This window comes from Pantherophis guttatus, chromosome 13, assembly GCF_059756535.1.
Source record: "Pantherophis guttatus breed Tessera chromosome 13, ASM5975653v1, whole genome shotgun sequence".
Lineage (NCBI taxonomy): Eukaryota > Metazoa > Chordata > Lepidosauria > Squamata > Colubridae > Pantherophis > Pantherophis guttatus.
In genome coordinates, this window is record NC_142075.1 from 12,485,548 (window position 1) to 12,509,730 (window position 24,183).

The window sequence follows — 24,183 nt, forward strand, 5'->3', positions numbered from 1 at the left end:
AAACCAAAGGATCATTTGTAGTCGTTTTCAAACAGTCTCCTGAAGGCAACTCTTCCCACGAAGGTGTTTTGCCAAGCAACAGATGCACGTCTGGCAGAGAATAAATGAAGTGCTCCAAAGGAGCAATTATATGCGAGCTTCCAATTGGCGTTTGTGAGCATGCATGCACATGGATGCATGTCTATGAAAAACAGAGGGCATAGCCTGGTGTTTTGTTTTGTTTTTTTTTTTTAGCCATGTTGTTCCAGTTACTAAAGATTCCAGATTTTATTTCTTCGAATTATTAACATTTCCAGTCCCCAGAGAGTTTCAGATAATTCTTTGTTCTATTGTTTTTGGGTTTTTTTTTTAATAGCCAACATATCGAATGGCTGATGAACAGAAAAAAAAATAAAATAAAATATACCTCTTGCAAAATTGGACAATTCATTTTCAGCCGGCCCTTCCAAAGGGGGTCGGCTAATGTACTGACCTCCCCACTTCACAACCAGCAACCTGGGCTCTTAGGTTGTTTTTTTTAAAAACCAGCTACAAACTGGATGATTTTATGCAAATGAAACATATAATATTCTGAAATTCAGCCCCTCTTGCATGCTTAATATTAGATCACTAGATGGAGATAGAGATCTGTGGATCTTGGTAACTGCAAGGGAGGCCCTTGATTTGTTTGGATATTGGCTGAGCTGTAAGCCTAGATTAATTCTTACGTTAAGTATATTTCAGTTTTCCAGGACTTTGTCCCAGGCAGATAAAGAGTTTCAAAGGCATATGAGAGTGAAGTCATAAGAGCAGCAGCCTAGGAAAGATGTTAGTTTTCTTCCCTATTGTTGTTGTTGTTGTTGTTTTGAATACATTTCAAATTAGAATTTTACAATGAAAGCATAAAAAGGAAAGTGGGGGGGGGGGGGAAGGGAAAAAAGAAAGGAAAACAGCATTTTAACTCCCATCATTCTTTCTCTCGAGTAACTGCCAACTTACTCTTTCCTCTCTCTCTTTAACCCTTTCTAATCTAAATCCACAATTCATCAGTTCAGTTTTTTTTCTTCATTCAGCAAAAAGTCTATGTAACTTTTCCGGTCTTTTAAACAAGCCTTTATCTTTTTTTCCCTGATCAATTTTCTTCTCATTATTAGATCTTCTTCAGATCTAAGATGCCTTCATTCATTCAGATAAATGCCTTGCCATTTATTTTGTTGCCTGTATCCTTACGATTTATATTGATATTGTTTCCTGATTGCTTATTTATACCCTATGACCATCATTAAGTGTTGTACATTATGATTCTTGATGAACATATCTTTTCTTTTATGTATACTGAGAGCCTATGCACCAAATACAAATTCCTTGTGTATCCAATCACACTTGGCCAATAAAGAATTCTATTCTATTCTATTCTATTCTATTCTATTCTATTCTATTCTATTCTATTCTATTCTATTCTATTCTATTCTATTCTATTCTATTCTATATATTTCAGCCACAGTGCAATGTTATGTACATGGTGGTCCTTAAATGTGTGATTTGATTTGATTTATTATTTATTTATTTATTTATTTATTTTATTTATTTATTTATTTTGAATAATATGCTGCTTCTCCCCCAATACCTTGAGGCAGATTACATGGCGGATTCCCTTTCCTTCATTGTATCCCCACAGTAACCATCTCGTATGAATTAATTTGGGCTGAGAATTGCTCTGCAAGTGAAGGTTGAGGGTGGATTTAAGTTATCCCAGTCATAACACCTTAACCGTTACACTTGCTGACTCACATACAAGTTCCCAGAGAAAGCACGATGGAGAGAGGAAAACCCACGTATCTCAGCACACTTTGTCTACCTTCTAAGTAAGAGCCCAGTCAAAATACAGAATGTGTTTGGAGGAGTCATTGCAAGGTGGCACTTGAAGATGCCCACAGACTACCTGTCAAGTTTTAGATTCCTGTCTGTCACCAGAACGGGTCCAAGAGAGACTGAGTCCTTTGTGGATAGTCTATTTAAATCTTGAACTGACAATGGTCCACAGAGATTCAGTGGCAGCATGGATGATGGACTGAATGGGTTTGACAAGAACCATTCTCTTCCAAGGAAAAAATAAATAAACCCACCTCTGTTTAAAGGGTTAAAGCTGAACAACTTCATTTTTTGAATACTACACTGAATACAGAGAATAAAAAGGAATAGCAATAGCACTTAGACTTATATACTGCTTTATGATGTTTTACAGCCCTCTCTAAGCGGTTTACAGAGTCAGCCTCTTGCCCCCAACAATCTGGGTCCTCATTTTACCCACCTCGGAAGGATGGAAGGCTGAGTCAACCTTGAGCCTGGTGAGATTCAAACTGCCAAATTGCAGGCAGCTGGCAGTCAGCAGAAGTAGCCTGCAGTACTGCACTCCAACCACTGTGCCACTGTGGCTCATATGTAACAAAAATGATATCGGGAAATAGGTACAAAGAGATTTCTCAGTGAATCTAGATAAGCTGCTAAATATAACAAGTAACGTGCATATAAGGTTAAGTGGCTTCAAATCAGCTTTGACTCCTGGCAAGTGCCAGGACAAGTTCCTGCAGGTTGTTTTTGGCAACATTTTCAGAAATGGTTTTCCATTCCCTTCTTCCTTGGGGTGAGAGTGAGTGACTTGCCCCAAATCAAGCAGTTGTCTTTATTATTTTAGGCAGGAGTACAACTGTCTCCCAGTTTCTAGCACCGTATAGGAAGGTCTTATGCAAATATACATATTTATCCTACAAATTCATAAAATGGTTAAATTCTTTTTTTTTTCATATAAAAACGACTCAATAAAAATGTGCTTTTTAAATTATGTCACAGGAGAAGAGAACTTGGTGGTAGTTCATAAGCCTATTTAGTGGAAATATAGCTGTGTGTTTGTGTATCTGTGTGTCCTGTCTGTCATTGTGTAACTCTTTCTTCAGTAATCTGCAATCTGCTTGGCTCCCATTCAGTGGTGGGTTTTTTTACTACCGGTTCTGTGGATGTGGCTTGGTGGGCGTAGCTTGGTGGGCATGGCAGAAGAAGGATACTGTAAAATCTCCATTCCCTCCTCACTCCAGGGGAAGGATACTGCAAAATCCCCATTTCCTCCCGATCAGCTGGGAATCGGGAGGCAGAGAATAGATGGGGGCGGGGCCAGCCAGAAGTGGTATTTACTGGTTCTCAGAACTACTCAAAATTTCCGCTACCGGTTCTCCAGAACTGGTCAGAACCTGCTGAAACCCACCTCTGCTCCCATTACAATCCCAGTTCTAAGGAAAGTCAACAGGATGAATCCTATGTAGGATTTTCAGTAGTGATGCTGGTATTGTGAGACACCCTATTTAGACACCAAGTGAGTTTTGAACAATTATTAAGAAGATTCTTTTTCTTCTGGAGAAATCCAGCCAGTCTCTCTACTCAATAAATATGGTTGAGCATAACTTGCTCAGACGAGTGCAGAAGGAGCCTTAGATTGTCAAAGCTGCCATTGTCATATTTCTCCCAGGTAACATAAAATGGTGTGAAAAGGCCATAACTTCATTTAATTCACTGCTAGTAAAGGCTCATCCCAGGATATGAGTTTCTCAAACCCCTTTTTCTCCTCTGAAATCACATCTTAGGAAACCTACCTCCACTCTGGCAAAGCAATTTATAGAAATTATACGATGCACCTATCCCAGACCCTATTTTCAAAACATATAGAAAGAATGTCAGCAATCAACACAAAATACTTAAGAGGAACTCAAATTGCCTCCTGCTTCAGAATAAATTCAGGCTTTGAAATAGATACTATGGCAATGGCGCATGATGGATATTTCTGCCGCTTTTGACTCCAATTTAGTGTTGTCTGCCTGTACAAGAATGACTTTGGTTGGTAGGACATAACCAACAGCATGGCAAGTGGAGGCAGAAGCAGGCATGGGATCTTACCATCTGTTCTGTTGTCTTATTGTTTTCAGTTCCAGTGAGAAGTGGAAGTTGCGTTTATTAGTGTTTTGTCTCACCTAACTTCAGGCGGAGAACTACCATTGCTACTATTGAGTCTAAATGGCTGGAGACATCAACTTGAGGAAAAAAAGGAGCATATGGACGGAATCCATCTAGATTCCTGTTACAAAAAAAATTCTTGAGATAATACGATAGACATGGTGTCTTTGAAGAGGGTTTGATTCTGTTTGAATAAAGATACTAGTGGCAAGTTCATTTTTCCCCCTGTTTTGTTCATTATGCTCCTGGCTACTGGTTTTTTTAAAAAATGTTTTTTATTAATAGTACAAAATTAAAAAACATTGGACATAGATATGACGTCACTGGTTTCCAAACATCTTCCGTCACTTTGCAATAATATTAGCACGCATATAAACATATATTTATTAATTAATTTATTTATTAATAAAATTTATATGCCGCCCTATCTCTGAAGACTCAGGGCGGCTCACAACAATAAAACAATCAGTTAAAATTATAAAATACATAATGTACATATATAAGTTATATTAAAACCCCCAAACTCTAAAAATAGTTCTTAAACTTTATTCATTATTTAAACATAATATAATATTAATAATTTTTCCCTTATTTCTATATATTTATTCATCTCTAAACATACATTTATCCCTAATAACATCAATATTTTTATTCTAACCCTGTACATTTGGCTTGGCTACTCTCTTGTTATCTATCCAATCATAAAATTGTTTCCAGATTTTGTAGTACTTAGTTTCACTTTTATCCTTGAGTTCCAATGTAAGTCTGTCCATTTCTGCGCAGTTAAAGGTTTTCAGTAATATTTCCTCTTCAGTTGGAATATCTTTTTTCTTTCCATTTTTGAGCGAAGGCTATCCATGCCGCTGTGAGTATATGCAGTAATAGATAATTTGTATCTTTCTTATATTTTCTTTCTATAATTCCCAATAAGAAAAACTCTGGTTTGACTTCTACATTTGTTGACAAAATTTCTTCCAGCCAATTCTTTATTAAATTCCAATATTTTTGTGCCTTTGGGCATTCCCACCACATGTGGTAGTAATTCCCAACAGTCTCTCCACACTTCCAGCATATCAAGGATTTCCCCTTATTCATTTGTGCTAATCTTGTGGGGAGGGAGGTGTCACCTATAGAACATCTTATAGGGGTTTTCCTTATAGGAGGTTGCTAGTGTAATTTTTAAATTTTTTCCCCATAAACTTTGCCAATTGTCCAAATCAATATTGTGCCCAAAATATTTACACCAAATTATCATCGTTTCTTTCACCTGTTCCTCAATCATATCTTGTTCTAATAAATATTGATATAGTTTGCTTATGGTCTTGCCTTCCCTGCTAAATAATGCTCCTGGCTATTGTTGACCTACTTAATGATGCCAGTCTTAAGTAGGCAACAGTACTCCACAATGAAACAAAGTGTATTCCCATGCATATCAACAGACCACCCATTGAAATATGTAATGATAACTGGCTGTTGAATAGGAATATAAAATCCTGGCTATTGGTTGGATGAAGGGCAGTGTGAATATTGTTGCCAAGCCGAGTTCTTAAATTAGGAGGCCAGGCCCAACCTTTTAGATGATGACAGTGGTGGGATGCTGCCGGTTTAACAACTGATTGCACGCTTTGCTACGCGCACTTTCACAGTTTTACAAATACTAACCTTCTGTGTTACCACTTGGGAGTAACACAGCTGAGGCGCGGCATTCTGCTCTGCCGCGCCGATCAGCTGAGAAGATAAAGGTAAGTAAAGTGTAGGGGAAGGTGGGTGAGCCAACCTGATTGTCGGAGCGAACCGGTTCGCTCCCAGCTGATTGTCGGAAGTACCGGTTTGCCTGAACTGGTCTGAACCTTAGAATCCCACCCCTGGATGATGACTAATGTCCCTATTAGTAAGAACCCTTCTGGACCTTGTGATTTTCTACACTTCTTCATTCATTCAGTTTCATTCCACTGTGATCTAAACAACATATTCTAAATGATAAACGGCCAGCTCATAACAAGGGCTTGCTCAGGAGTCAAAACTTTGGTGGAACCTCTTTGAGGGCACCGGGGAAAACTTAGGTGGTGGTGCTTTGAATACTTGGCTCTAAAAGCTTCTTTTTAAGAGTCCTGATGATTTCCAGATTAATAACAATTTCCACATTCCCTGTTTATTAGTCTTGCCCACCCAGTTGCCTTGATATGCCTTGTTTCTAATTCTTAACCTTCCTCTCTGTTGAACAGGTGAGGCTGTGCTCCATACAGTGCAGATGTGCTGTGATACACGTTGTGATATGTTGGAACCCAATGGTGGGTTTCAACTGGGGTTACCACCGGTTCTCTTAGTGCATGCACTTTGCACGTGATCGCCGCATGCAAAGCGTACTTCGCTCGCATGTGCACTAAATTTGCACTCCGCGCAAGCACATTAGATTTCTGTTCAGCTGAGGTGCGGCAATCCACTCTGCCGCGTCTATCAGCCGGGCTAAAAAATGACAAATAAAGGTAGGTATAATGCGGGGGCAGGTGGGAGGGCCCAGCTTACAGTCATAGAGAACCGGTTCAGTGACGTCACATCATCACCACTACCAGATTGCCCAAACTGGGCCAAACCAGGAGCAAACCATCATTGATCCTATACCATTTCAGACAAGTAACTGTCCAGTTTCTTCTTAAAAACCTCCAGCGATGAAGCGCCTACAACTTCTGGAGGCAAGCTGTTCTATTGGTTCATTGTCCTCACTGTAGGGAAGTTTCTCCTTAATTCCAGGTTGCTTCTCTCCTTGATTAGTTTCCATCCCTTGCTTCTTGTCCTGCCCTCTGGCGCTTTGGAAAACAAATTGACCCCCTCCTCTTTGTGGCAGCCTTGCAAATACTGGATAGATAAGACTGAAACTTCCTGGGGCTTCCTTGTATAAGTCTGTGCTCAATGTTACATCGCCCGTTGCTTTATTGTGCTAGTAACTGGGTCTTTACATGAAATCACCAACTCTCTTGGGTCATGCGCTTAATAGTGAGTAAAGGCATTCTGTCCCAATGTTTGGAACTCTTCTCTTTATGGCCTGGTCTTTTCAGATCCTTTCTCTTTCAAAAGATTAGTCCATTCATACCATGCTAGCACAAAAGGAGGTTGCCAGGCAACGCAGCTCATGAAACAACCCCACTAGGATATGAAAATGGAGAACAAGGCAGTTCATGGGCGAAAAGCAATTTAACATTTGTAATGCTCTTATTTACTATGTGCTACACTAGCAAAGGTTTTGGTGTGTATTATAGAGGCAGATATATATGTAAAGATGAAACAAGGAAGGTTTTTTTTTATTTGGTGCTTTTCCCCCCCCTCCGGATGCTGTATCCAAAAACTGTCTGTACATAGATGCTTTGAAGCAGGATTAGGAAGGAGAGAAAGAGCATGGATGAAAACTGTCAGAGGAAGAAGTCAGAAGCACTTGAAAGTTTGTGATGAAAGGAAAGGAATATTGAATTTAAAAATGCACTCAGCAGGTTGCAGCTTCTGGTCAATCTTGTCTGGTCTTGGAAACTAAGGGTTGGGTATGTTTAATATTCTACAAGAAATTCTGGAGTTCTAGGCTAGATTGGGAAGTTGAAATAGAATCCTAGATGATAGGAAGCTAAGCAGGGTTGGATGTGTTTAATATTCTACAAGGAATTCCAGATCTGAATGTGTCTGTGAAATCACAAGGTTGACATCAAGGTTGACTTGAAAGGTTGACATTTGTCTAGATCCTCTTTTTTGAAGAACTCAATGAAAACTTCTTTGGTGGCAGTTTTGTAGGACCAGAACTCACAGTCTCCTGGTCTCTAAGTTTAATCACTAGGTCAAACTTAGTTCTCCATGATTCATCTCATACAGCACCATTTCCAGTGGTGTCCAAATGCCACTGAACTCAGTGTAGATAGATCTACATGGACTATAAATTTGACTGTTGGAGGAAGAAGAAATTGAGGAGGCTTCTCTTCTGAATCTTGACAGCAACAGTGATTTGTAACATATTTTTTTTTTAATTCCTACTTTTAAAAAATGAAAACCACATAAGTAAGCGATAGCCATTTTCCATTTGGCAATAAAGTGTTTCACTTCATTTCTTGAAAAATAATCTTTCACTTTTTAAACACACAACTTCCTAAAGGGCAGCATTTCACCATTTTGAAAAGTTTTATCATTGACTTTATTTAATCTTGGGCGACAATCTAGGGTTTCCCATCTCTCTGGTTTTCAAGAAACAATTCTTAAGAGTCTCTCTTTCCATCTGCATAGCAAGATGGACATTGATTCCCTTCTAATTTTTCCCCTCCCCTCATTTAATTTAGCATATTTATCTGAGTCAAGTTTTCCAGTTCAGAAATTCTTGACTGTCCCTTCTGTGATCTTGAATTGTCCTGATCTAAGTAGTGCCACCGTAAGGAATTTCAAATTCTATATTAAATAATTTCAAAATGTAAATCCTGCCTATGAGGAAAAGGAGATAGGCTCCTCATATAGAAGAGCATTCAAAACAGTGTTTGCTGCTTATCTCCCAAAGGAATGCCATGCTACCACTTTAGGCATTATTAATCCCATTCTACTGCATATAAGAGGAAATAGCATAATTTTTTGGGTGTGTGTGTGTCCAAACTAGTTTCTTGAAATTTACAGTTTAATTTAGCACTTGTAGTCAAAAAACAAGCAGGATTGGAAATGCCTTTGTCACATGGATTCCGGAGAACCTTGGCTAATCTGAATATATATTTATTATGTATCTGAATATATTAGCTGTCCAACTCCAGTGGACTTATTATGTGTGCTGTCCTGCTGGGATCAATCCTGTCCATGTTAGATTTTATTCCCTTGTCTTTTCAATCAGGGAAAAAGCCAGAAACTGAATGTCCACCCTTCTCCCTCTCCCGTGCCCTCCCCCCCCCACAAACTGGCATCTGTTAGCATTGCTGCATTCCATTTGAGCATGTCAGAATGCAGTGCAGTGTAACAAGACGTGATATGTTGGATGAGGGTTTATGTAGCAGAAAAAATGGTTCCTCCGCTTCTCCCTTTTCATTATTTACGTTCCCTGAGAAGGTTATGCGCCACATGAGGTTTCTGTAGAGATAAATGGCCAACCTGAGCTCCCTGGCAACTTCCCCAGAATCCAATAAGAGCTCTGCGTGACACAGCCACCAAATAATTTTAAAGAGTTGATCTTCGTGGAGATCCTTGAAGGACCTCTACCCATTGTCAAATCTTGTGTAGGATGTTACACCTTTTGAAGGACCAGACAGGTGTTTGATCCATTCAGGAAGCCACTTTCTTTGGGAGGTTGGGAAAAGCAAGGCATGGTAGCATGATGACATGATAGCACTCTTCCAATACTTAAAGGGCTTCCATAAAGAAGGGGCCAACTTATTTATCAAAGCACCTGTAGGCAGGACAAGAAACAATAGTTGGAAACTAACCAAGGAGAGAAGTAACCTAAGAACTAAGAAGTAAATTCCTAACAGTGAGAACAATGAACCAGTGTGACAAATTGCCTTCAGAAATTATGAGTGCCCCAACATTGGAGGCTTTTAAGAAGAGACTGGACAGCTGTCTATCAGAAATAGTATAGGTTTCCTGTGACTAGATTGTTCTGACCTAGGCTTCCTTAGAAAGTATAAAGCGCGATTTTAGTCCTGCAAAACCTCTTTTATTTATACGACTGTAAATTACTTCCATTTACAGTCTGTTATCAACACCCACCTATCTCATGTGGAATGCTGCCAGAGAGCTAATTTCCAGACGCAGGGCAAGACCAAACTTGGCACAGAGTCACAAACAGAATTTTCCAATCTTGAATTGGCCAGATGAACTAATTGCTTCCTGCAAAAACTCACGTCCCATTCGCTCTTCTTTTATGTCTTATGGGAGGGGCCAATCATCTCCAAGCCTTACTCCCAAGTTGACCCTGTTTTCTTAATTGTTCTTGTCATCCTGCAACTCTGCGCATGCGCACACTGGGAACAGGCTCCTGCTGTTCTTCTGCCTCACTGTTGTCAGTCTCCGGAGGCTGCACATAACTATCAGATGGCCTTGGCCCCCTCTCTGCCTCCAATGCAGAGCCCACATCCGAGTTTTCCCCAGCCCCCAGGACTAGCCCAGGTTCCTCCCCAACCTCCTCACTGTCTGACTCTGCTGCCAGCTCTGCTGGCTGCCAGCGGGCCACAACATAGAGGACATCCAAGGTCCCTTCCAACTCCGTTAAGTTTACATTTGGAGCACATGCAGCAATATGGCTGCATTGATTAGGTTTGCCTGTTTGCAGAACATCTGCCTTGGGGTGGGGGGACATCCCATTTGTCAGAAAGTGATCAGATGGGCTTTCTCCCTCCTCTTTTCTTGACTCTTTCAGGGCTCTTTATCACCCCAGCTTATCTGTGCAGTTGGGCATCTTCCCCAACGAAGCCCTGGGCGTCAATCACCCATCACTACAATTAACTGCGCTTCCAGGAGTCATCAAGAGCTCTGAGCAATTCATGTAAATAAAGATGTGCTGAGAATCTGGCAAATGCCAAGAGAGGAGCTGACAAACACTTTAGACAGCTGTAAATTAGGGGCACCACACTTAAGCAATATTGATCAACGGGATAATCAAAGCCTGTGGATGTTGCACATCATCCACAGATACATACACCAGTATGATAGGGGTGCTGTATAACAGCAGTGTATATATTTACTCCATTCCACCCTTCTATCAAAAATACGAAGGATTTTTGTATGACTGTAACCTTGTTGCTGGTATCCTTACGATTTATATTGATATTGTTTCCTGATTGCTTATTTGTACCCTATGACTGTTATTAAGTATTGTACATTATGATTCTTGATGAACGTATCTTTTATTTTATGTACACTAAGAGCATATGCACCAAGACAAATTCCTTGTGTGTCCAATCACACTTGGCCAATAAAAATTCTATTCTATTCTACTCTATTTGGAAAGGGAAATAAAACAATACTCAGCATTTTCCTGTTTTGATGAGAGGGGTGTTGCATCCTTCCAAAAAAATATCAGTTCCAGCAAATTAATTGCAGTATAGGGCTGGGGTGAAATCCAGCAGGTTCTGACAGGTTCTGGAGAACCGGTAGCAGAAATTTTGAGCAGTTCGGAGAACCAGCATATGCCACCTCTGGATGGTCCCAGAGTGGGGTGGGAATGGAGATTTTGCAATATCATTCTCCTAGAGTGGGATGGGAATGGAGATTTGGTAGTATCCTTCCCCTGCCATGCCCACCAAGCCACGCCCACCAAGCCACACAACGCCCACCAAGCCATGCCCATAGAACCGGTAGTAAAAACATTTGGATTTCACCACTGGTATAGGGGCAGGGAGAAGGTGACTTGCAACATGGGATTCTTGGAATGGGAAGAACCACTTAGCCTATGGATGGGCTAATGTTTGAATTTACTCCAGCAGAACAGAGCTTGTGACCCTATGGGAGACTTCCCACATCTATTCCATTTGTCTCCTCTGTTCTTTAACTTGTGCAAAAAGCACAGGCTCAGATGTTGCAGTATTATTGGCAAAATTATTGGTGGATTGCTGGCGCTCGTCTCTTAAATCAGAAATGAAGACGATAATCTGTTGCTATTATGCTTTATCGAATGGCGAGAATAGATCAGAATGGTTAACAACTATAGTCATTGGTTATTAGAGAGAAGGGGAACAAGAAATAGGCAGCGTGTTCTATCTGGCCTTGTGCTATTTATAGCTGTTGTCCATTAGGGCTCTCATGAGTGCAATTCCTAGCCATGAGTGTGTAGCCCTATAAGTTTCATTCAAGCAATAAGAACTGAGATCAACCCTAAATCATGATGGTAGGAAAAACAAAGCAAAGCAAAGCAAAAAAAAAACCAGGAAGGGAGGAAAAAATAGAGCGGTCAGCAGTCAGTGGCGTTGGAACTAGGAACTAGGATAAATGCATCTCAACCCCTTTTAAATAGAAGTGTCTAATTACTACACTAATAGTATTGATACTAATAGTCAGAACTTCAAGCTTACTTGCTAAGAGTTGTTATGATTGCATTGCACTCGTGTCGGGAGCACCGGGTTGAAAGGATTAGTTGTTGACATCACCGTTGCCCGGGGAACATCCATTTTTTGGGGGGGGTTCCTTTCATGAGCCATGGTGGTGCTGTGGTTAGAGTGCAGCACTGCAGGCTACTTCTGCTGACTGCCAGCTGCCTGCAATTTGGCAGTTCGAATCTCACCAGGCTCAAGGTTGACTCAGCCTTCCATTCTCCTGAGGTGGGTAAAATGAGAGTCAAATTGTTGGGGACAATATGCTGACTCTGTAAACTGCTTAGAGAGGGCCGTAAAGCATTGTAAAGCGGTATATAAGTCTAAGTGCTATTGCTATTGCTACTACCGTATTTTTCGGAGTATAAGACAAATCTTTTCCCCCCAAAAAAGAGGGTGAAAATCTGGATGCGTCTTATACTCCGAATGTAGCCTCGCCCAGCTTCTCAAAGGGAGGTTTCAGAGGCTGAAAAAAGCATCATAAATGAAGCTTCAGAAAAGTAGCCCCCAAACAGAGCTTCAGAAAAGAAGCCCCCAAAGAGAGCTTCAGAGACTTTTTTTTCTGAAGCTGTTTCGGAGGCTTTCAGAGGCAGGAAAAAAAGTTTTTTCTGAAACAGAGTTTTAGAAGTTTCAAAGGCAGGGAAAAAAAAAAAGCAATCCCCAGAGCTCACAACCAAGGAACCTGTTGCTAAAATTCACCTCTGGGAACAGCTGATTGGGGGTATTCCGGGAGGCCGATCCACCCACCAATCAACTTTTTTTCTTATTTTCCTCCCCAAAAACTAAGGTGTGTCTTATACTCTGAAAAATACGGTACATCACATAGCCACTATAGTAGACAGGTTATGCCTCTGCTTGGACCAAAGATCAACCAACTGGTGCTTTTGAACAACACCATTGGAAAAGAACTACCCAACAGGGTGAATTTAATTTAAGATAATGCTTAGTAAGTACGACTTGAAAGAAGGGGCTATGCATAACCAATAGGATAATGGCCTTTAGTCATGGGTAAGCAAGTTCTGATGTAACATTAGGCAGAAAAACTTTCTAAGCTAACATCAGTTGGATATAGTGGAAGACATCGCTAAAGGAAGTGGTGAGCTCTTTTTTGCTGGTCCAAATCTGTCTTTAATTTGGTTCACTACTGTTATCACCAAAGGTTAAGTGAAGTTTGGCCAAACGTATAGTAGAGTTCTAATTCCAGTTTCTTCAGTTAGAATTGAAGAAGCTTCTTGTATGAGAAACGAAATGTTTTGAGGAGGAGGGGGATCCAAGAAATTCCACCTGCCTTTTGGAAAAGCACCTTTGGGTCCACCTGCAGCAGTCAAGCAAGACTGTCTTCCTTGTAAAACAAATTAACCAAGAGCCGAGGTGGTGCAGTGGTTAGAGTGCTGTACTGCAGCTACTTCAGCTGACTGCTAGTTCAGCAGATCAGCGGATCAAATCTCACCAGCTCAAGGTTGACTCAGCCTTCCATCCTTCCGAGGTGGGTAAAATGAGGACCCAGATTGTTGGGGGCAATATGCTATTTAGTATACTGTCTTTGGTGTAAACTGCCCAGAGTTCTCGGAGAGTGGGCGGCATAGAAATATGATTAATAATAATAATAATAATAATAATAATAATAATAATAATAATAATAATAATAATAATAATAATAATAATAATAATAATAAAAACATTTGCTTGACTGGTTTGACTGGCAGAGGAGAGCAACCGGGATGATTAGGGGACTGGAGACTAAAACATATGATGAACAGTTGCAAAAACTGGGCATGGCTAGTCTAGTGAAGAGAAGGACCAGGGGAGACATGATAGCAGTCTTCCAATATTTGAGGGGCTGCCACAGAGAGGAGGGGGTCAAGCTATTTTCCAAGGCACCTGGACAAGGAATAAAGGATGGAAACTGATCAAGGAGAGATTCAACCTAGAAATAAGGAGAAATTTTCTGACAATGAGAACAATCAACCCATGGAACAGAAGTTGCCTTCGGAAGTTGTGGGAGCTTCATCATTGGAGGCTTTCAAGGGGAGATTGGACTGCCATTTCTTGGGGATGATGTAGGGTCTCCTGCTTGGGTGGAAGGTTGGACTAGATGACCTACAAGGTCCCTTCCAACTCTGTTAATCTATATCTTCTCTGGCTGCCTGACTTGAAAAAAAAGATCCCTTTGGGAAGAGTTCTGTCTTTAATGCTTTTCCTTTGGACTGAATTAAAGCATGGTGAGCTTATAAGACTACTGGAGAGATATTTGCAGATTGCTGGGGAGACGATTGCACAAAGAGCAGCAATGCACAAAAACATACAATATACCCTTGACACTGTAGAGCAAGAGTTTAGGAACAGTAAGAACTCCACACTCAGACCACCCTAATTGCAGTGGGGGAGTGGTCTCAATTAAGAAAACGATTTAAGAGGCCATTTCTTTTTCTTCGGATTGAACAAGAATTGAAAAAACATGAGAAAAAAAAAAGGCAGACAAGGAATAATGGAAGGAAACTGAACAAGGAGAGATTCAACCTGGAAATAAGGAGAAATTTTCTGACAGGGAGAACAGTCAACCAATGGAACAGAAGTTGTGTTCAGAAGTTGTGGGAGCTTCATCACTGGAGGCTTTCAAGAAGAGACTGCACTGCCCTCTGTCAGAAATGGCGTAGGGTCTCCTGCTTGGGCGAGTGGTGGTGCTGTTGGACTAGATGAGGTCCCTTCCAACTCTGTTAATCTGTAATCTGGTAATAGATTTGCACCAAACAGAACAACGTTAGATCTGTATTATTGACTCTGACTAGATGAGATGGATCCTGTGCACTAAGGGCTATGAGTGAACGCATATGCCAGTGATGGGAACGACAAGTACATTGATTTGCCACTTTCTTATCCATCAGCTTTGAGAAAACACTAGGTTGCCTGTACAGAGAAGTTTCATTCACCCTAAGATCTGTGGTGCAACTGAAGTGTAAACAGACTTCTTTCCTCTAGAAGTGAAAAATACAGGTAGTCCTCAAGCTATGGCCACAATTGAATCCCAAATTTATGTTGCTAAGTGGAACATTTGTTAAGCGAGTTTGCCCTGCTTTATGACTTTTCTTGCGGCAGCTCTTAAGTGCATCATTTTGCATTTGTTAAGTTAGTAACATGGGTTGCTAAGTGAATCTGGATTCTCCAATGACTTAGTTTGTCAGAAGGTCGCAAAAGCGGATTGCGCTGTCAGGGTTCCGACGGATGCCCTAATTAATTCATGAGCCTCGAGCCAAGTTTCAAAAGAAATCCAGTTTTTTATTAGGAGCAACATGTCATCACGTATCCAAGTGGAGTCAGCTCTGCCCCACGTAATTTACAGCCCCACTATGACCCTGTTTACCCCCTCCTCCCTGGGTGTGTCATAAATCACATTCGCCGATGGAGCACTTTCGTGGGCTGTAGAAAACACGACTCTCCGGCTGGCTCTGGTAACCTGGGATACAATCTGGAGAAAGGTATTCGTGGAATGTGTTTCTGGTCGTGGCAGCCGAACTGCTCGTCAGTTCTCCCCCCTCCTGCCTATGGCAATTTGAGAGCAGGCCTGGAATGCTTTACGAGTTGACACGCATGACCTCAGGTTATTGCAACAGTCATAAATAGGAACCAGTTGCCAAGCATCTGACTTTTGATCACGTGACCATGGGGATGCTGCAACGGTTGTAGTACGTGTGAAAAATGGTTGTAGGTCACTTTTTTTTAGTGCCGTTGTAACTCTGAACAGTCACTGTTGTAAGTCAAGGACTACCTCTACATTTCTTGCATTGTCCTTGGCAATGTAGCTTTTTCATCTCCGATCTGGCTAAGCATTAAATAAAATAAAAAAGAAAACAGTTTTGAAAGCAGGCTGGTGCTCTCAATTGCTGTTTTTCCACAGAACGAAAGCGATCTCTCTCAGAGTGTCACCCATCAAACCATATAATTGTCATAGAGGCTGCCAGCTCTGGATCAAGATTGTCAATGCACATCATTTTCAGAAAGAAGATATTTCATTCTCTTCCCTTTATTATTGGCAAACCTTGAAAAGGATTTGGAATCAGAAGTGGCTGTTCATTATCTGAACAAGAGAGAGCCTGGAATGATGTTTGCAGTGCAGTGTAATGATGTTTAAAATGAGACAGTAAATAAGAACTAGGGATGTACGTAAACTTCCTAGTGAGGGATCGGAGTTACTGAAGTCTCACTATTTTTTATTGGTTCTAACAGCCACTTCAGAGAAGTCTTTTAACCAGTTGGTTCTAGTGGTTAAGGCACCGGGCTAAAAAAATGGGGAGACCATGAGTTCTAGTCCCGCCTTAGCCATGAAAGCCGGCTTGGGTGACTTTGGGCCAATCACCAGGAGATGGTGAGTTCTAGTTCTGTCTTAGCCATGAAAGCCAGCTGGGTAAAGATGGTGAATTCTAATTCTGCCATAGTCATGAAAGTTAGCTAGGTGACTTTGGGCCAATCACCAGGAGATGTTGAGTTCTAGTTCTGCCTTAGCCATGAAAGCTGCTGGATAACTTTGGGCCAAGTCATTATATTTCATCCCAATCCACATCACATGGCAGTTGTGGGAAAATTAGGAGGTAGAAGGTGTATTGGATATGTTTGCTGCCTTGAATTATTTGTAAAATAATTGTGTGTGTGTATGTGTGTGTAGTTAAAGCCTTCCCTAACAGTGAAAACTGTCACACAAGTATTTAAATAGGAGGGGGGGATATTATTTATTTGTTTGTTTGTCAAACATGTACAAGATGACAAGTATAGGTAGTGTTGTGGCCCGCCAGCGGCCTGCGCGGATTGTGGCTGATCCCGACGATGAGGAGGCTGGTGTGGTGTCGCGCCAGCAGCCTGGACTCAAGTCGGACAGCGAGGAGGCTGAAGAGGATGTGGTGCCAGAGGCAGAGGCAGAGACTCAGCCAGGGCTTTCAGAACCTCCAGAGGCTCCTTCAAGTGAAGAGAGTGAAGTGGAGGAGCCTCTTCTCAATGCTCGAGCACTCAGGGCTGCCAAAAGGCAGGAGTGGCTACTCAGGAGGAGGTCTTCTTAAGAGTAAGGCTTGGGGTTAATTGGCCACTCCCTTAGCCTATTTAAGTTCGCACACAGATAGCAAATGTTGCTGGAAACAACGTTTGGTCCTATGCAGAGCATTTTGAGAGTGAGTTTTTTGTTACAGCTTGGTTTCTGGGCTGATTGCCAACCTTTGTCAGACTTTGTTTAATCTCTGTAATTCATAGCAGGCTGATAAGGGCATTTGTGGTTAAAGCCTGCATTTTGAAAGGGGTCTGTTTGTATTAAACAGAGTTTTTGGAGCTCTGTGTGTGTGCTACACTTCTTGGGACCCATAGCTGGGGCAGAACAGGTATGAACATAAACATAAACAAGTAAATACAAATAAATGGGGACAGTATTCAGGGACGGTAGGCACACTGGTGCACTTATGCACACCCCCTTTACAAACCTCTTAAGAAGGGAGTGAGGTCCACAGTAAACAGTTTGAAGTTGAAGTTGTGAGGGTTTGAGGCTGTAACAACGGAGTCGGGTAGAGCATTCCAGGTATTAATTGCTGAAATCATATTTCCTACAATCAAGTTTGAAGCAGTTTACCTTGAGTTTGTATTGATTGTTTGCTCGTGTACTATTGTGGTTAAAACAGAAGAAGTCGTTGACAGGCAAGATGTTGCAGCAGACAATTTTGTGTACTATGCTTAAATTGGACTGCAGGCAGCACAATTCCAGATTGTCCAAGCTCAAAATTTTAAGCCTGGTGGCATAGGGAATTCTATTGTGAGTAGAGGAGTGGAGTACTCGTCTCGTAAAATACCTCTGGACCTGCTCAATCAATGTCCGAAATACAGTGTGGATTCCAGATGGACGAGCTGTATTCAAGAATTAGTCTGGCAAAGGTTTTGTATGCCTCAGCAGTACAATATTAACAGAGAAGAAACTTTGCAAAATTAGGTTAACAACTCTTAGCGCCTTTTTTGGAAATGCTGTTACAGTGAGCTTTGGGGCACAAATTACGATTTGTGCCATTTGAAACCTGACACCCTAGTTTTAAGAATGCCCATGGAAGAAAGGAAATAAAAAGAACACGAACAAAAACTTTAGCAAGCGGAAAAATGGATTTTCTGCTGTGATGACAATTACCCATTTTTCTTATCATTGTTTTTTACGATGGCTTTATGAGGGCTATTTTGTTTCCATTTCAACTCTGCTTCAGAGATTGCATTTCTTGAAAGATGGACCCATTCCTTTAAAACTTGCAGTTACTTTTCTTTTTGCGAAGTTTAAGGAGGGGGGGAAATGGTGAACATTCAAAAATGTCATTCTGCCCTGTAGGAGGAATTGATATTTGTTCGTTCTTACCCAAAAGGATGAATTTCTCACATTGATGATGTCTGGATAAGTTAGACGACAACATTCTCAGTCATGTTAGGGATGACTAGATTGGTTGAGCATTGTATAGCAATGACTTTGAAGGGTACCAGGTTGAAGAAGGACCTGTTTCTACATGTAAGAAAGACCAAGTCACAACCATTATTTCCAGTCCATATAAGAGCAGTCATGATAAGACAAAACAAAAGACTTACTTGGCATAGTTGCAAATAAAAGGGAAAGTGGGAAAGAGCAGAATGCCTGATATTAACCAGCACCTGGACTGAAGGTGCCCTACCTTTTAAGATCACTCCCCCAACCAGTCCAGCTGATATGAAAGGGCAGCTATAAAAGCTCTGCAGCAAAGTGGTTATGTGTGGTGTGATTGTGGTAGAGCAGTTGGCATTGAAGCAGGGGTGGGCTGCTGGGAGTTTGCACGGGTTCAGGAGAACCTCTAGCTAAGATTCTGTGCAGTACGGAGAACCCCCAAATCCCACTCCTGGCTGGCCCCGGCCACCTCTCCCCTCCCAGGAGTCCCCACGTGGCCCGTTTTTGAGGCAGGTAAGTGCAGGGTGTGCACGGAGGTTCAGGAAGGGTGAAAAACGGGCCTACTGGAAGTTCGGGAAGGGGGCCCGTTTCTGGCCTCCAGAGGGCCTCCGGAGCCTGGGGAGGCTGTTTTTGCCCTCCTGGAGGCTCAAGGAACGTCTCCGGAGCCCAGGGAGGACAAAAATGCCCCTCCCACTGTGGTGCAGGAGACTGACTAGGCCTACCCAGCAACTGGGCAGAGAACCCCTTGCTAAAATTTTTGAAGCTCACCCCTGTATCGAAGGATTCTGGGAGTGAGAAGGACTGTGGGTTTTGCTTATTTTATATAGGAACTGGAAATAAACTGAAGTTAAGCAGAACTGTTTAGTTTACTCATGATAGTAAGGAGTAGCAGTAGACCTATGAGGGGATGTGATAACAAACTGGGAGTGTCTATGGAGATTCTCAGTCATCTAGATCATGGTTGTTCCAAAGATGCTTTTTCAAAAGACAACTGGGCTTTCTGGATTTTCTTTGAAGACGTTTCATTTCTCATCCAAGAAGCTTCTTCACTCTGAGTGGATGGTGGGGAATAGAAGGATTTATACTCCTTGACCAGCTGTCTGCAAGGAGTACAAATCCTTCCATTCCCCACCATCCAGTCAGAGCTGAAGAAGCTTCTTGGATGAGAAGCGAAACGTCTTCAAGGAAAAACAAGAAAGACCAGTTGCCTCTTGAAAAAACACCTTTTGGGATAACAAACTGGGACCACTACCCAAAGGTCTGTTAGTGTGGAGGTTGGCTAAAGGCCAGGGAGGATGGAGTGGGCCCTCGGGGGTATTGGAGGCCACTGAATTGAGTATCGACCAAAAGACCTTGTGACACAAAGTAAAAAACATCTGGGAACCTGAGAACATCAGTTTGTTCTGGCTCTCAGAACCAGTGAGCAATACAAGTAATTGAGGCTTTTAATGTGCATTTCTTGACAGACACTTACATAAAGCCTTCTGTGCCTTTTTTTCACGGTGTATTACATTGTGTTTTCAATCTGAATTATTGCTACCTATTGTCTTATTTTTGTTTTTACAAAATTAGAAAAACAAAGCAAGCATGTACTTAAGATACTGCTGCTATTATTATTATTATTATTATTATTATTATTATTATTATTATTATTATTATTATTATTATTATTATTATTTGGATTTATATGCCGCCCTCTCTCCAAAGGACTCAGGGCGGCTCACATCAAACGAAACAATCACAATAAATACAAATTAAAACATACTAAAACAGTCTAAAAACCAATTTAAAACAGTAGACCCCATCAGTCCTGGCTGGGATGTTGAAACAGCCAGGTCTTAAACTCACAGCAGAAGGTACGAAGGTCGGGGGCCAGCCAAAGACCCACGGGAAGTTGATTCCAAAGGGTGGGCACAGCCACAGAGAAGGCTCTACTCCTGGGGGTCGCCAGCTGACATTGTCTAGCTGACGGCACCCTGAGTAGGCCCTCTCTGTGGGAATGCACTGGGCGATGGGAAGTCAATACTGGTTGCAGGTGGTCCAACAGATATCCTGGGCCTAAGCCATGAAGGGCTTTATAGGTTAACACCAGCACCTTGAATCTCACCCGGAGGGCAACCAGCAACCAATGCAAGTCACGCAGGAGAGGTGTAACATGGGAGTATCAGGATCCTCCCATTACAACCCGCGCGGCCACATTCTGCACCAGCTGAAGCCTCCGAGTGGCTAGATAAGCAGAGGGGGGAAAAATACACAGAGTATGACAGAGCAAGCCACTTGTATATAAACAAAGAGGAAACCCAACTCCCTTCTGGGACTGATGATGTTACCTAGTAGCGTAATAAAATGTCTGCAAGACAACAGCCAAGCTCAGACAACCCCAAGGACACCATGCGTTACAAATATCCTCTTCTATTGGCATAACAAGTATGTTTTCTTTCTTTAGGTGACCGTCCTTATGTCGTACTCACGGCACGGGTTCACCCTGGTGAGAGCAATTCCAGCTGGGTTATGAAGGGGACTCTGGAGTTCCTGCTCAGTAACGATCCACTTGCTGATCTCCTGCGGCAATGCTTCATCTTCAAGATTATTCCCATGCTGAATCCAGATGGAGTCATCAATGGCCAGTGAGTTATTTTATTTCAATATTTATTGTAGTTTTCTGCTACGGTAATGATTTAGGGAGCCTCGTGGCTCGTGTGGTTAAGACGCTGGATTGGAGGTTAGCAATCCCAATGTCAGTCTTACAAGTAACACCCCCAACGAAAGAAAACTCCGAGGCTTGAGTTTGCTCAAAGTTCCATTTTGTTAGAGACGTCATATTGGCACATCTGAGAAAATCCGAATCTGAAAGCTTCCAGGGTTTCCCCACCCAAAGGGAAGTTCAAGTCCCTGCCCAACACCCACATGTCCATCACATGGTCCAATCCAAGCACTGTCCCAACTAGAAATGCCTCCCTGTTCCAGTCGTCCAGGTGCAGGGCAAGATGTCCTTGACTCTCTGAGAAAGGAATGTTGTTATGACTATACATCACTGTGGCTCCATACAATCCCCACTCCCTGTTTCCCACAGTAGTAAATATGGCAGGCCTGAAGGCCCAACGAAAAAGATGGCTTCCAGGCCTGACACCCACATTTGAGATCTGAGTGCTGCTGTGGGGGAGGGTGAGCTCCTGTCCTTTGCTCCAGCTTCTGCCAGGGACATGAAAGGACCCCCCCCCCCAATGGATGTCTCCTGGGCAACAGTGATGTCACCAACTAATCCTTTCAACCCAGTGCTCCCTACATGACTGCAATGCAATAATAACGACTCTTAGGAAAATATGGTTTGGTGCGCTATTGGAGTATGGCTAATGTTGCTACTTTAAACTGTGAATTCCAATTTCAACACTCATCAATTGAGCATTAGAGTGGGATCTATCAAAAGGTAGATAGCAATACCTCGAGAATCTCATAGGGTTTCTAATATTGAGATGATATCTGGCTAAGAAAACCAGGATGTTACCTATTCAGTTTCATATGAATGGGGATGTAAGGCAGTGGTGGGTTTCAATTTTTTTTTTTACTACTGGTTCTGTGGGTGTGGCTTGGTGGGTGTGGCATGGCTTGGTGGGCATGGCTTGGTAGGCATGGCAGGGGAACGATACTGTAAAATATCCATTTCCTCCCAATCAGCTGGGACTTCAGAGGCAGAGAATAGATGGGGGTAGGGCCAGCCAGTAGTTCTCCGAACTACTCAAAATTTCTGCTACTGGTTCTCCAGAACTGGTCAGAACCTGCTGAAACCCACCTCTGATTTAAGGTCCGGCCTCTTCTCCTCGTTCAAGAAAGTAAAGACCCTTGAAACTTTTGCATTTCAAAAGGAACCTTTTATTGAACTGGAGTGATAGCAAGACAAGAGAAAAGCAGACTCTGAATTCCCTCAGGCAATACAGTTAGGATAAAGGAATTAGAAACCCCTTCCTTCAGTTCAATGTGGATTCAGCCAATCCACAGGTATGGAGATATTATTGTAATGGCCCTCCTGAGAACTTAATAAGGGAATTTTATCAGGGTCATTCTCTGCTGGCTTTCGAAGTGATTCAACCCACATGGCCCTCCCTCCCCTTACATTCCCCAAAAGGTGAGAAAATCTCAGGGTGCCTAGGCGCCAGGATAAAGGTTATAAGTCAATAGGGTACAAGCTGTGAAGGATATAGGGAAGAAAATAATAAACTAAATAACGTATCTGGGGTCCCCCCTTCCCTTGAAGAATGGCAGGGGTTTGACAAGGGATGTCTTTGAAAGAGATAGTCCAACACTGTCAAACTAGTTATTAAGTCTGCATTACTATCACCCATCTCCTCCCACTTATGACTGTATGACTATAACCTTGTTGCTGGTATTCTTAAGATTTATATTGACTGTTTCCCTATGACTATCATTAAGTGTTGTACCTTATGATTCTTGATGAATGTATCTTTTCTTTTTATGTATACCGAGAACATATGCACCAAAGACAAATTCCTTGTGTGTCCAATCACACTTGGCCAATAAAGAATTCTATTCTATTCTATTCTATTCTATTCTATTCTATTCTATTCTATTCTATTCTATTCTATTCTATTCTATTCTATTCTATTCTTCACACATGAAAATAAATAAATAAATTTTAAAAATGTGCGATGTAGAGAAGAGAAGGGGAACCAATTCATGAGATCACAAGTGAGAAGGGATGAGATGAGACAATATAACATGGAGAGAGAGGGAGGGAGGGAGAGAGAGAAAGAGAGAGAGAGAGAGAGAGAGAGAGAGAAAGAAAGAGAGGGCGCATGCTCAGGGAAAGAGCTGCCTGCTGTTAGTGGGAATGATGTGCAGAGATGTGCAGGCTGACTGGGCATCACAAATCACTTCTTCTAATAGGATGCTTGAGAGGTGATTGCCAAGAGGATTGAGTTATAATGAGGCTATTAAGATGCCTTCCCCCCAACTACAGTCCACTGAGAATTGTGCATGTAATGCTGACACCAGTAGGAAATAGGAAATGGAAATCTGTGAATGGGTGTATAATGACCTGTTAGGGAACCCAAGAAAGGAATTTTATTTCAGACGGTTGCTTTCCCTTGGATTTGCTCTGGTACAGTATATGAATAACACTTAGCTCTCGGTGTTACCCATGCTCACCTCCAAGGAAACAAGGGTGGGTGACTCGGCATGCTTTTGCCAGATCTCCTAATGAGTGGATATCTGCCCTTCTATCTCTGGAAATATCTACCTATTGACATCACATCAATTAAAAACCAAAATCTGTGAACACCAGCTGGCAGTCGAACACCACGAACCCTAATCTCTACCCGCTACTCTTCGGTGTCACACTGACACAGAACAGCACCAATTTGATGGGAGCAATACAGGAATCATCAGCCATGCTACCACCTGTCACGCACATCCATTTATCAACGCCTGGCACTCCATAAGAAATTGCATCAATAGACCTACAACCAGCCTACGAACCCCTCAAAATTCAAATCAACCGCACAGCCAACCAGTGACCGCACCGACCCTTAACCAACTCACGCAATCCCCCCAACCAGCACTTCACTTCCCAATGACCCTCACCTGACATGACCTCCCCATCACAAGACCCCCACTTGACGTGGCCCACACCTGACCCATCACAAGACCCATCACAAGTCTCTCATTTGATGTGACCCTCACCTGATGTGACCTCCCCATCACAAGACCCCCACTTGACATGACCCATAC

The 24,183-nt window shown here is 42.0% G+C and overlaps 1 protein-coding gene and 1 long non-coding RNA gene across 5 annotated transcripts in view; one reads left to right on the forward strand and one right to left on the reverse strand.

The window, feature by feature from the left end:
* Window positions 1-24,183, forward strand: part of AGBL1 (AGBL carboxypeptidase 1) — a 701,662-nt gene that overhangs the window by 152,833 nt on the left and 524,646 nt on the right. For all 4 annotated transcript variants that reach the window (XR_009623272.2, XM_087878351.1, XM_034424683.3 and 1 more), the window contains one exon: window positions 20,885-21,065. Coding sequence is in view for 3 of the 4 variants with exons in the window: in XM_087878351.1 (XP_087734477.1) it covers window positions 20,885-21,065 (181 nt within the window). In the remaining variant the exon portion in view is untranslated. The remainder of the gene's footprint in view (window positions 1-20,884; window positions 21,066-24,183) is intronic.
* LOC148112161 (uncharacterized) overlaps window positions 1-24,183 on the reverse strand; it is a 73,932-nt gene that overhangs the window by 40,545 nt on the left and 9,204 nt on the right. The gene's annotated exons all lie outside the window — the stretch shown is intronic.